Source organism: Oncorhynchus tshawytscha, linkage group LG09 (assembly GCF_018296145.1).
Source record: "Oncorhynchus tshawytscha isolate Ot180627B linkage group LG09, Otsh_v2.0, whole genome shotgun sequence".
Taxonomy (NCBI): Eukaryota; Metazoa; Chordata; class Actinopteri; order Salmoniformes; family Salmonidae; genus Oncorhynchus; species Oncorhynchus tshawytscha.
Window position 1 is genome coordinate 34,402,751 of NC_056437.1, and position 12,347 is coordinate 34,415,097.

The 12,347-nt window shown below is 43.5% G+C and overlaps 1 protein-coding gene across 2 annotated transcripts in view; it reads right to left on the reverse strand.

The window, feature by feature from the left end:
* Positions 1-12,347, reverse strand: part of LOC112257850 (clathrin heavy chain 1) — a 64,850-nt gene that overhangs the window by 12,188 nt on the left and 40,315 nt on the right. For both annotated transcript variants that reach the window (XM_042326828.1, XM_042326827.1), the window contains 15 exons: positions 12,059-12,222; positions 9,072-9,197; positions 8,728-8,870; positions 8,288-8,522; positions 7,972-8,094; positions 7,576-7,721; positions 7,111-7,294; positions 6,405-6,597; positions 6,024-6,181; positions 3,239-3,511; positions 2,723-3,040; positions 2,383-2,514; positions 2,112-2,222; positions 1,396-1,566; positions 828-1,049 (listed from right to left, as the gene is read on the reverse strand). In XM_042326828.1, coding sequence (XP_042182762.1) covers positions 828-1,049; positions 1,396-1,566; positions 2,112-2,222; positions 2,383-2,514; positions 2,723-3,040; positions 3,239-3,511; positions 6,024-6,181; positions 6,405-6,597; positions 7,111-7,294; positions 7,576-7,721; positions 7,972-8,094; positions 8,288-8,522; positions 8,728-8,870; positions 9,072-9,197; positions 12,059-12,222 — 2,699 coding nt within the window. The remainder of the gene's footprint in view (positions 1-827; positions 1,050-1,395; positions 1,567-2,111; positions 2,223-2,382; positions 2,515-2,722; positions 3,041-3,238; positions 3,512-6,023; positions 6,182-6,404; positions 6,598-7,110; positions 7,295-7,575; positions 7,722-7,971; positions 8,095-8,287; positions 8,523-8,727; positions 8,871-9,071; positions 9,198-12,058; positions 12,223-12,347) is intronic.

A 12,347-nucleotide genomic window follows, 5' to 3' on the forward strand; every position in this document is an offset into this window, starting at 1 on the left:
TGATTTCAGTAATTATATTTCTATTACAACACACGTGCGGCGAAGTCTAGACTGCTGGACTGAGTTCTAATGGAATCATTGAAGAATCTCTGGTAGAAACTGAACTTGCCATATAAAAATAAGGTATTGTGCTACTGACTAAGTGGCTTTTCAAACATGGCCCACTGCTAAAAGCAGTTGACTGTGTAACAGAAGATCACTGCACAGTGTGTTTGGATGGCTTTGGGTCAAAGTGGACGATGGTATTTAGAATCAGATTATTTTCACTAAAATCCTAACCTTAAAGGGGCAAAATCAGCAGTTGCTGCATCCTTTTTTGGACTTAAAAATTAACAATGTGTACCAATTGATTTGTGAAGAATATAACTTAAATGCTTCATGAGCTTAGTTCAACTGTCATACCCCATCAGAACACAATATCAGCTTGTTTACTCCAATGATTGTAAACAAAGTAAACATATAAACCTCAAAACATGGTTAAAACTATGATTTTGTTGTCAGTCCATTGCTCTGTCTATGAATTTTAGAGTGGTTACATTTCTCCAGTCTCGTCCCTCAGCTTTTAGCAAAACAGGGGCGGGGACTTCATTTGTTGTTTCAACTGCTGATTGCCACTAACCTTTTGGGGTAAGACATTCCAAACGGACCCTAGATCAATGATTAGGGGACAGTTCACCCAACTACCTCAAAGCAGACCTGGGTCGTGTTCATTAGCCACCAAATGGAATAAAACTGTCATTTTCCGTTGCATGCCTTAATGAACACATAGAATAAAACCACTTTTCCCACTCAACACTCCACCTAGCCAAGTCCAAACAGCCACCAACCTTGGAGAGGTACTCTCTCATGACCTGGATGAAGTAGGGCATGGAGAAGTCCATGATGTTGTGCTTCCAGGCAGTCTCCAGCACCACGTCTGGCCTCAGCAGGTCGTAGCAGGTGAAAAGGCAGGCGGCAAAGCACTCCTTCTTGTCCTCCATCAGGAACCAGCCCAGCAGCTCCTCAGCCAGCTCCGTGTCCTTAGACTCTGACGCGTACTGCATGGCATCCTGGAGGAAAATGGGAACTATGAGGAGGAGGTTCAAGATCAGGAAAGTGACTTGATACTTTAGAGGGGAAGGTAGATACCAAGACAAAGTGGCAGGTGTGGCGCAATCTAGTAATGCTTAGAAAGTATAGGACTTATTCCACCTAGGCATAACTAATATCCCATTGAGAATTTCTGATTTGCAACAAAGTACACCAACAATCTTAACCACTAACCTTACCAGAAAGTAATTCCCATTATCCACCTCTCTCCTAACAAATTACATTAAATGACAATGGCACTTTCCCCAGTGAATGGCAGTCTAAGGAGAAACAAGCCCTGGTAAGGAGAAGGGAATGAATGATTACCTTGTAGAGTCTGTCCTTCTTGCAGAGCTCCACACTCTGTTTCCAGCGGTTGTTACCCTTGAAGAGGTACGCAGCGATTCTCCTGAACTCCATCAGCTCGTGTTTCTCCAGGCGCTGGGCCAGCGAGATGTTGTCGAAGTTGTCATAGGCATCTATAGACGTCCTCAGAGCCTGAGACCACACCACGGAGGGAAGAAAGGATGAGGAAGGAGTTACTTTGTTGTTCAGTGAAGCAATAAACACTGGTTTCACGTAAAGGTAATAGAAATGTTACTGTATATAGAGACAGTTCGCCAGACCCAGATTAAAGGGATACTTACTTTGGCAATAATAAGTATCCTTTTATCAACTTCCTCAGAGTCAGATCATCTCATGGATACCATTTGTATGTGCCTGCATCCATTATGAAGGAAGTTAATATTAGCTTGTGAAACTACCTCAACGCAATGACTGGGAGTCTATGGCATCTACTAGCATGCTAGCAGTTATCCTAGACTTAAAGTCGTTGTGCTAACACTACTTAGAAACTTCAACCTGCACGCAGAGACAAAAGGGTATCCACGAGTTAATCTGACTGGGGAAATAGAAAAGGCCTCATTGACAAAATCCTTAAGTATCTCTTTAAGCCTAGTCCTACATAAAAAAAATAATTCAATGGAAAATGTGTCCGTCATCCTTGCTTGACAATGTAACCAACAAAAAAATTGACCACAAACCTGATAGTCCTCCTCTGTGATGAAGAGGTTGCTAAGTGCTTCATTGACAGACTTGTTGTTGTGGTTCTGTACTGAGCGCAGGTAGGGCTTGACCAGGGGCAGCTGTTTCACCTGGACCACACACACCATTGATTACTAGAACTGCATTCACTTTAAGCAGAGTGCACTGTACTATACATATTGTTTCAGTCTTAGAGTAACTACTATAAAAGGTATCAATGCTTCAGTTTCATGTGTTGGCAGATAGGGGGGGACAGAGAGCTCGTCTCACCTTGCTGAAGAAGTTGACAGCACGGGAGTGGTCCAGTCTGGGGGACAGCACAATGAGCAGGTCATTCAGTAACAACGGCTTGAACTCCAAATAGAACTGAGTTGCTTTGTAATACAGCTCCACATTGGCCACCTACACAGTCAGAGGAAAGAGAGATTGTCATGTATGAAAGTATTGTGAAGAGAAGCCAATATGCATGCATATGTACAATTTTAACATTTTAAATTGTTTAATAATTGTAAGTGTATTGAGAGGTTTCAATGTACTTTAAAAAGAAACACTGAACAATATCACATTAAGTCAAGCTTTGTCATAGTTCCTACGCAGCAATGACTGGTACCTTGGTGATAATGTCTTTGAACTGGCCCTCCTTCCAGGCGTCTGTGGGGTGGTTCATCATAGTGATGATGGCATTGTCAAACTCCTCGTACTTATCGTACAGGAACACCAGCTCCGCCCACAGGTGGGCCTGCTCTGCCGCCCGCAGAACCTTTGGAATGTTGACTCTGGACCAGAAGAGCTCCAGGTGCTCCCTCATCTTCTGGGGTTTGAATTTGGAGTAGAGGATGGCCAGCTCAGTGAACATGCCCATGTGAGCCCGCTCCAGCCCCAGGGCTGCCTCCAGCATGGTGATCAGCTCCTCAAAGTAAGCACGGTCCTGAACATGGGGGAAATTGGTTAAAGGTGGCTGTGTGTTTGTAGAAGGAAAAGCATTAAGAGTTCTAAAGCACCAAATGTGATTATCGAGTGTGTGGAGAGAGGTGGACGAAATTAAGATTTTTCAAGTTGACTACAACAAGGAGGATAAGGTGCATCGAGACAGAGTGGGTCGTGTGTGTGCGTGCATCAGTCTTACCTGGTAGTAGTTGATGAGTTCCTCCAGTTCATCAGCATGCACCACGATGTGGAGGCCACACATCTGGGCCAGCCGGAATTCCTTCCCATCCACGCAAGCGAAGCACACCTCCTTCCAGGTCCTAGTGCTGTTGGCCTTGCGCGCCCCGTCTACCGCCGCCTGGTACTCCCCGAGGTGAACCAGGGTGGACGCCAGGCGGCCGAAGTTGGACACGTTGTTGTACAGTAACTTGGCCGCATCGTACATTTTCTCGTCATAACAGCGGTCGCCGACCTTAGGTGAGGAGAATCATATGACTGTCAATCAACATCTTACATAAGGAGCTGTTCGGGAAAACAAACTAGGAGCGAAAAATCACATCACCGTTTATATTTCCCATTGAATACAACAACCTGTTGTATGCAGTCAGACCTATAGAAACAGTACCTGTTGTATGCAGTCAGGCCTACAGAAACAGTACCTGTTGTATGCAGTCAGGCCTACAGAAACAGTACCTGTTGTATGCAGTCAGGCCTACAGAAACAGTACCTGTTGTATGCAGTCAGGCCTACAGAAACAGTACCTGTTGTATGCAGTCAGGCCTACAGAAACAGTACCTGTTGTATGCAGTCAGGCCTACAGAAACAGTACCTGTTGTATGCAGTCAGGCCTACAGAAACAGTACCTGTTGTATGCAGTCAGGCCTACAGAAACAGTACCTGTTGTATGCAGTCAGGCCTACAGAAACAGTACCTGTTGTATGCAGTCAGGCCTACAGAAACAGTACCTGTTGTATGCAGTCAGGCCTACAGAAACAGTACCTGTTGTATGCAGTCAGGCCTACAGAAACAGTACCTGTTGTATGCAGTCAGGCCTACAGAAACAGTACCTGTTGTATGCAGTCAGGCCTACAGAAACAGTACCTGTTGTATGCAGTCAGGCCTACAGAAACAGTACCTGTTGTATGCAGTCAGGCCTACAGAAACAGTACCTGTTGTATGCAGTCAGACCTATAGAAACAGTACCGGTTGTATGCAGTCAGACCTATAGAAACAGTACCTGTTGTATGCAGTCAGACCTATAGAAACACTACCTGTTGTATGCAGTCAGACCTATAGTAACAGTACCTGTTGTATGCAGTCAGACCTATAGAAACAGTACCTGTTGTATGCAGTCAGACCTATAGAAACAGTACCTGTTGTATGCAGTCAGACCTATAGAAACAGTACCTGTTGTATGCAGTCAGACCTATAGTAACAGTACCTGTTGTATGCAGTCAGACCTATAGTAACAGTACCTGTTGTATGCAGTCAGACCTATAGTAACAGTACCTGTTGTATGCAGTCAGACCTATAGTAACAGTACCTGTTGTATGCAGTTAGACCTATAGTAACAGTACCTGTTGTATGCAGTCAGACCTATAGAAACAGTACCTGTTGTATGCAGTCAGACCTATAGTAACAGTACCTGTTGTATGCAGTTAGACCTATAGTAACAGTACCTGTTGTATGCAGTTAGATCTATAGAAACACTACCTGTTGTATGCAGTCAGACCTATAGTAACAGTACCTGTTGTATGCAGTTAGACCTATAGTAACAGTACCTGTTGTATGCAGTCAGACCTATAGTAACAGTACCTGTTGTATGCAGTCAGACCTATAGTAACAGTACCTGTTATGCAACGCCGTATTAAAAACCTGGATCGCTGACGCCGTATTAAAAACCTGGATCGCTGACGCCGTATTAAAAACCTGGATCGCTGACGCCGTATTAAAAACCTGGATCGCTGACGCCGTATTAAAAACCTGGATCGCTGACGCTAGGTCTTTGCCAATAAGAGTTTTTGAAGCCACCGGCCACCATAATCCTACTCCTCCTTTCAGGGCTTTGATTAATGGAAGCTATTCAGGGGAAAAATTATATCCCCACATTAAAATAGCCAACTTGTCAACAATGTCAATGTGCGGCATATGGATGCAGCCAGCAACAACTCAAGGCATGTTGGAAAACATTTGATATGGAAGCACCAAAATGAACTTTTTCTATCTGAGACAGACCACTCCTGACAGCTTGTGGTACTGTGTAACCATAGCAACGCATGTAAGCAAATGTCTGTATATTGTGTGTATGTACAATTGAACTGCTGTTCTTATGGATTTTCTAATAGTCCTTTCAACTGTTGAACAAATATTGTGCATTGACAATGAATGTAGTTAAAGCTAGCAGCCAGCCTAGTACCTACATGACATATTGTGTACAAAAAAAGGCCACCGGGGAACCCATGTTTTTTAGTGTGAGTGAATCTAGTCTTAGGCTTTTGTACTAAGAGTCATTTAGTGATCGTGACTCTATTGCAATGTCTATGTATTGGCTTCATGCGGGAGTAACTTTACACCTGATTGATCAGCAACATTGAAAACATTATGGGATAATGGATTATCTTCTCCAGCTTTACATTATACAATCGACATTGTGTTGCTTTGTAGTGTAGAGAGTTGAGCTACATGTTTACGTCGATTAATATGTCTTTTTTTCATACCACAGTGTTGTATGAAATGAACTGAAGCCAATCATTTTTCAAAAATGGAAAATTAAAAACAAAAGGAATATTTTACTTCTTATGGTCGCAATGCCCACTAAAACTACTTTTTTTTGTCCTTGAAACATTACTGAAATGCTGTAAAGTGAGAGTGTCATAATGAACAGTGACTTCAGAACAGCGCCCGCTATCAGTCATCTAGTAAATACATACTCAGTGGCCAGTTAATTAGGTACGGTACATGTTGTATTGATTTGTCGACAGTACCTGTTGGATGTGGGCGTTGTTGGGTCCGTTGATGAACTCCTCCAGCTCAGCCAGGCGGTTGGTCTTGGCCAGGGCAAAGATAAGCTCTGTCTCCACATAGGACTCCCGGGCCTTCTTACGGGCCATCTGAAGGAACTTCACGAGGTCCTCCCAGTTACCTAACACACACACACAAGAACAACCATTAGTCAGCAAAGAGAGGCTGGGAGGTTACAGTACCTTGGATCCTGAGGTCAGTCAGTGAGCCAATGATGATTACAGAAAGTCACCAAAAACAGCTGGGAATTTTGCAGACCATTCACTGACTTTGGGTGATTTTACCCATTCAAATGCTCATTATCCCACCCTGCCCCCAGCTATGGTCTGCCCCACCATCCTTACCACTCTGGTCAGCGGCCTGTACCACCTCCATGTAGGCAGAGGGGTCGTCAGCCTTGATGTAGGAGTCAATGGCCTCCTTGACCAGGCCCTTCTGCAGCTGAGCCTTAGCCAGCTGGCTCCACACGGCCGGCTCGTTGCAACGCTCAGCGAACTCATAGGCCCGGTCCAGGTTCCCAATGTGCTCAATCAGAACCTGGGGAGGAGAGACAACAGGGGAGTCAACATCACAGGGAGTCAGACGGTGTGTGTCAATCATGTTGACTAGCTTCCTCTTCTCAACACCTTTCCTTTATTAGATTTATTTTTACCATCTTAATTTTTAAGTGTATTTTTTTGTTGGTGGGGGAAGTTTAAAAGAACATAATCTATTTACATTTTTAAGTTTAGAAAACATGTACCCATAGGCTGCCACAAAAAACAAGAAAAAAAACTGAAATACATAGAGTTTAAGTAATAATACATTCAGTATAAACAGGAAAAGTTAAAAAGCCCAACCTCCCCATCCCCTCCCTACCTTTCACCTGTCCGATATCCCCTATCTTTCACCTGTCCAATACTTTCAGATCAGTGATACTGAACGTAAGGAGAGGGGGAATGGAAGCTCAAGCGACACAAGACTACTGACATTGAGACAGCCATAAGAGAGATAGAAAGGTGTGATATGACTACTCCATGGAGTTTGTGGGGGTTAGGGTTCATCTCTCACCTGCACAGCGGATGTGTTGACGTCAAACTTCTTGAAGATAGCGAATGCCTCCTCGAAGAGCTCGTTGCTGATGGCGATGTTGGCGATGTCTGGGGCGTCATAATTATCCAGGCGGTTGATGTACTCCATCACACGGGTACGGTCCGCCTTTATGGCCGTCAGGATCAGCAGGTTTTGCAGGTTTCTGGATCAACACACAAACTATCCTTAGCATCGACACACAAAAACACCATATAATCATGCACCATCCCATAATTCACCGTAGTGAGGTTCAGCAATTGTATGTGTAAAGTTTACTTTACATGCACAGTAAAGTGTGTTGCGATATTAAACTTTAAATAAAGTTTGATTTGATTGATTTGGAAAACTATGACGAAGATGGAGCGAAGACCGAGAGAGAAGACACACAATGGACAGCCCAGCCTACAGTGAGCACAGGTATCAGAGCACTAAGAGCTCTGTTACCTGTGTTCACTGAAGACGGAGTTATCCAGTACGATCTTCTCCAGTAGCTCAATGAGTTCATTGGGCAAGTCTGCAGTCATGAAGGCCTTGACTGTGACTGACACCTCCTCTGGGTCCTGGGTCTCAGATAGGGCGGTCTGCACCACCTGACAGTGAGGGAAAAAGAGATTTAGATAGGGTCATGAGTAGATGCATGAACCTCAAACTCCTTTATTGTTTACAGTAGGGTTCAACCCAATTCCACTATCAATTGAGTCAATTGAAGAAGAACTGAAATTCAATGAATTAACTGAAAAATCCTCATAGGTCAATTTACAATTCATAAATTGAACAGGAAATCAACCCCCAACCCTGGTTCAGAGCTGGCACAGGGGTAACAGAAAGATGAGGTCCTACCTGGTCGATGAGTGGTCTTCTGAAGGGGTTGGTCTCCAGCAGCACGCTGGCCCACAGGTCCGGGTCCCTGCGACGTACCAGGTAGCGAGACAGACTCTTGAACAGGGAGTTCTCATTGCACACCTGAGAGGAAACAGAGAGAACAGTTACTCCACCAGACTCTCACCTCACATTCTGAAATAACCTAATATGTAGGGTATTCCCAATATTGCTTTTTAAAATTGTAGATAATTTATCACGCAATGCCTTTCTGTAAAAAAATTAATTATATATGAAACTATTTCCTATAAGAGGAGTTGAAGAACAGGCTACTGACATTGATGAGTTCCTGGTCACACTGTCCTCTCTCGTAGGCCACGCAGGCCAGGTGGGGGTCCCTCTTCTCACAGTACTTGCCCACCACGCGGCTATCGTAGTAGGGGTTCTCACGCAGGAAGCGCTCAGGGTTGTTGTTACTGTCGATGTAGATCTTGGCCAGGGCATTGTGGGTAGCGGGCTCCTCACAGCCCTCATGGATACGGGCCTCCAGCCAGGGCAGGAGAAGCTTCAGCCTGAGGAAAATGAGGGGAGAGAGAAAGATGAGCCTGCTGACTACTACTGATAACACAGCTAGTATAGTAAAGACTAAGTTATAAAGACACTTTGGTTCTGATATTCTGGTGTTTGAAGAGGTTGGGAGCTTGGGGCTGACATAACTACATTTCACCCCTCTAAGTACTAGTTCTTTTTTTGGAATCTGATAAGGGGTTGTTGTACCTGTTCCTCTTTTCCACCTCGGCCACCAGTTCGTCAGTGGAGAACTGTCCTCTGACCACCAGGATCAGACTCTTAATGACGTCCTCAGAACAGTCCACGTCCAGAAGCCCTCCAATCACCACCGGCAGACGGCTGGGGTTCACCTAACACACATACATGTCAATATCCTGCGCACACATTCCTGAACACTGCATTTTGAGTGTGGGTGTGTTTTTTTCAAGCGCGCTAATAAATATAGTTTCTGTAGTTAGAAACTGAGAATCAAGTTTGAAAGTTGATACATTTTGGAAATGTAGACAAAGTATTGTCTTGTAGATGCTTGCTAGTGTGTGAGTTTGACTTACTTTCTGCACGTAGATCTCAATGTATTTCTGCAGGTTGTTGCGGTACAGGTAGAGGACCAGGTCGTGGACAAAGTCAAAGCGGTCACACACGATGATGAGCGGGAGCTGGTCGGTGAGCTTGGCCTCCTGTCCAATCACAGAGCAGGGGGGTGGGTCAAGGTTAGTTTGACATCTCTATGAGACTGTACACCTGATCACAGCCAAACCTGACACTTTAACCACTACATATAGCCTGTGAATTCTCAATCGTAATGGCTAGTATTGAAGCTTTGTGTTTTTTTGTTTTTAGTTCCTGTATGTATAGATGTTAAGAAAGTAGCAAAGAATGTAGCAAGTGGTTCAATGTTAAAATCAGAGCTATACGTTTGACTAATCTTGTTGGAGTCTTACAACCACTAATGTACTAATGATAAAATACATATTAGAATCACTTCAAAATGAAATTGGGAAGTTATTTCCAGCTAAAACGATCCTGCTCGAGTGATTTGGAAATTAGACATCAAAAACGTAACTCGGCCAAATGGGAGGCATCACACTTTGAGGTTAGAAGATGGTTAAGTACCTCAAACATTTTGTTTACTACGACTGAGTGGACAGATGAAAAGAAAAAGGGCAAAAAAGGAGAGAAACAGAAAGAAAACACTATGTTAAGGCTCAATCACACATGTACAGACCTAGGACTCCATCTGCAGGTACTACTGAGGTACTGCAACACACCCAATATTCCACTCCAGAACAAACAACTGTTTTAGAAAATGTGCAATAAGCATAAAAAGATGCATTTATATAAGGAATTGGCAACTCGTTCTCATTCTAAGAAATATCCTAAGCATCTTCTTATCCAGGTTGGCCACTTGATTTCAATATCTAAAACAAAGTGAACAAGCTTTGTTGTTCAAACAGTTGGAGAAGGACAGGAGGGTGTATTCATAACCGTGCAACTGTTCTTTCTAACTTGTTAGCAAGCAAATAACTAAGTTGGCTACACTTTAAATATAAAGATAAGCTGGCTACTTAAAATATATATATTTAAATCGACAGACTTGAATACCAGATTATTGAAAAAAAAAAAAAAAAAAAAAAAAAAAAAAAAAATCAGGTTAAAATAATTGTATTATTAGTGGGTCTTCTGGTTGTGGAAGGCTTATATTTAGCCTAGGTATAATTTTGCATGCAGTTTATTGACTTTTAAATTGTGCAACAAAGTTTCTTTAGAGAATTTACATTTAAAAAAATCCAGATAAATTACATGGCCTAAAGTATGTGGGCACCCCTTCAAATTAGTGGATTTGGCTACTTCAACCACACCCGTTGCTGACAGATGTATAAAATTTAGCACACAGCCATGCAATTTCCATAGACATTGTTAGTAGAATGGGCCTTACTGAAGAGCTCAGTGTCTTTCAACGTGGCACCTTCATAGGATGGCATTTTTCCAACAAGTCCATTCGTCAAATTTCTGCCCCGGTCAACTGTAAGTGCTGCTATTGTGCAGTGGAAACGTGTAGGAGCAGCAATGGCTCTGCAGTAAAGTGGTAGGCCACACAAGCTCACAGAACAGGACCGCTGAAGCGCGTAAAAATAGTCTGTCCTCGATTGCGAAACTCACTCCCGACCTCCTTACTGCCTCTGGAAGCAACGTCAGCACAAGAACTGTTTGCCGGGAGCTTCATTAAATGGGTTTCCATGGCCAAGCAACTGTACACAAGCCTAAGATCACCATGCACAATGGCAAGCATCGGCTGGAGTGGTGTAAAGCTCACTGCCGTTCATCTCTGGAGTGATGAATCACGCTTCACCATCTGGAAATCCGCCAGATTATTCTGGGTTTGGTGGATGCCGGGAGAAAGCTACCTGCCCGCATACAGCGGCAACTGTAAAGTTTGGTGGAGGAGGAACAATTGTTTATGGTTAGGCCCCTTAGTTCCAGTGAAGGGAAATCTTAACTCATACATTGACATTCTAGACAATCAATTCTGTGCTTCCAACTTTGTAGCAACATTTTGGGGAAGGCCCTTTCCTGTTTCAGCATGACAATGCTCCCATGCACAAAGCGAGGTCCATACAGTAATGGTTTATTGAGATCGTGTGGAAGAACAAATGGTCTGTAGAGCCCTAACCTCACTCCATCGAACACCTTTGGGATGAATAGGAACGCCGACTGTGAGCCAGGCCTAATTGCCCAACATCAGTGCCCGACCTCACTAATGCTCTTATAGTAAGGTGGCTGAATGGAAGCAAGTCCCCGCAGCAACGTTCCAACATCTAGTGGAAAGCCTTCCCAGAAGAGTGGAGGCTGTTATAGCAGCAAAGGGGGGACCAACTCCATATTAATGCCCATGATTTGGAATGAGATGTTCAACAAGCAGCTGTCCACATACTTTTGGTCATGTAGTGTATATATCGTGACTCCCATATATGTTAAAAAAAAATGTTTTTTATTAAAGAGATTTGAGGCCATATTGCCCAGACCTAGTACAGCAGCTGGTTGTGTCATAATCATAATACATATCCCAGGTTTAATCCTGTATCTCCAGAAGTCCAGATTGGAGTGAAGATAAAATAGTAAGGGAGTCCTGCACTTAGGGATAGATGTATCTGGTACATATCCTCGCATTCCATAGACAACAGAAAAGCACAAGAGATAACCGGCATCACTTCTTACCAATGAAAGAAAATTGAAAGCGTTTCACTAATGCTAGTGTTAGCAGGCCGATATACATATAAATAGGATTGACAGAAGTTTTGTAAATTTCATTTCAATATAATTTCTAAATTTAAAACCATGTCATCATTGAATTTCAGCGACAGAGCGGTCCAGGGGATCAACCGACTGAACACACGAGAACAGACGAGAATGAAAGAATAAAGTTAAACTAAAGAAAGACAAAGGAGAGAAAAGCAAAAAGGGAGCGTACAGTACAGCTTCAGTCAGTTACATTTCACCTCCCTCTAGATACCTTCTACCCCCAGACTCCATATTCTACCTTGAGGAAGTTCTTGACTCGTTCTGGGTCATAGCAGTTGCTCTCTCTGCAGATCCTCTCCACCTCTTTGATCTGTCCCGTCTTGCAGGCAGCCTGGATGTACTTAAAGTGGACCTCTGCATCCTGGCTGAAGTTAACGATGGAACCCAGGAAGTAGAACAGACCTGGGACACCATGGAGACAATGTCAGTCAGGAGGAAATACAGTACCAGAGACCATGTCAGTCACGTCAGGACATCTTTTAATGTCACATGCACTTCTTGCAAACTCAAAAACCAAGCATGCAATA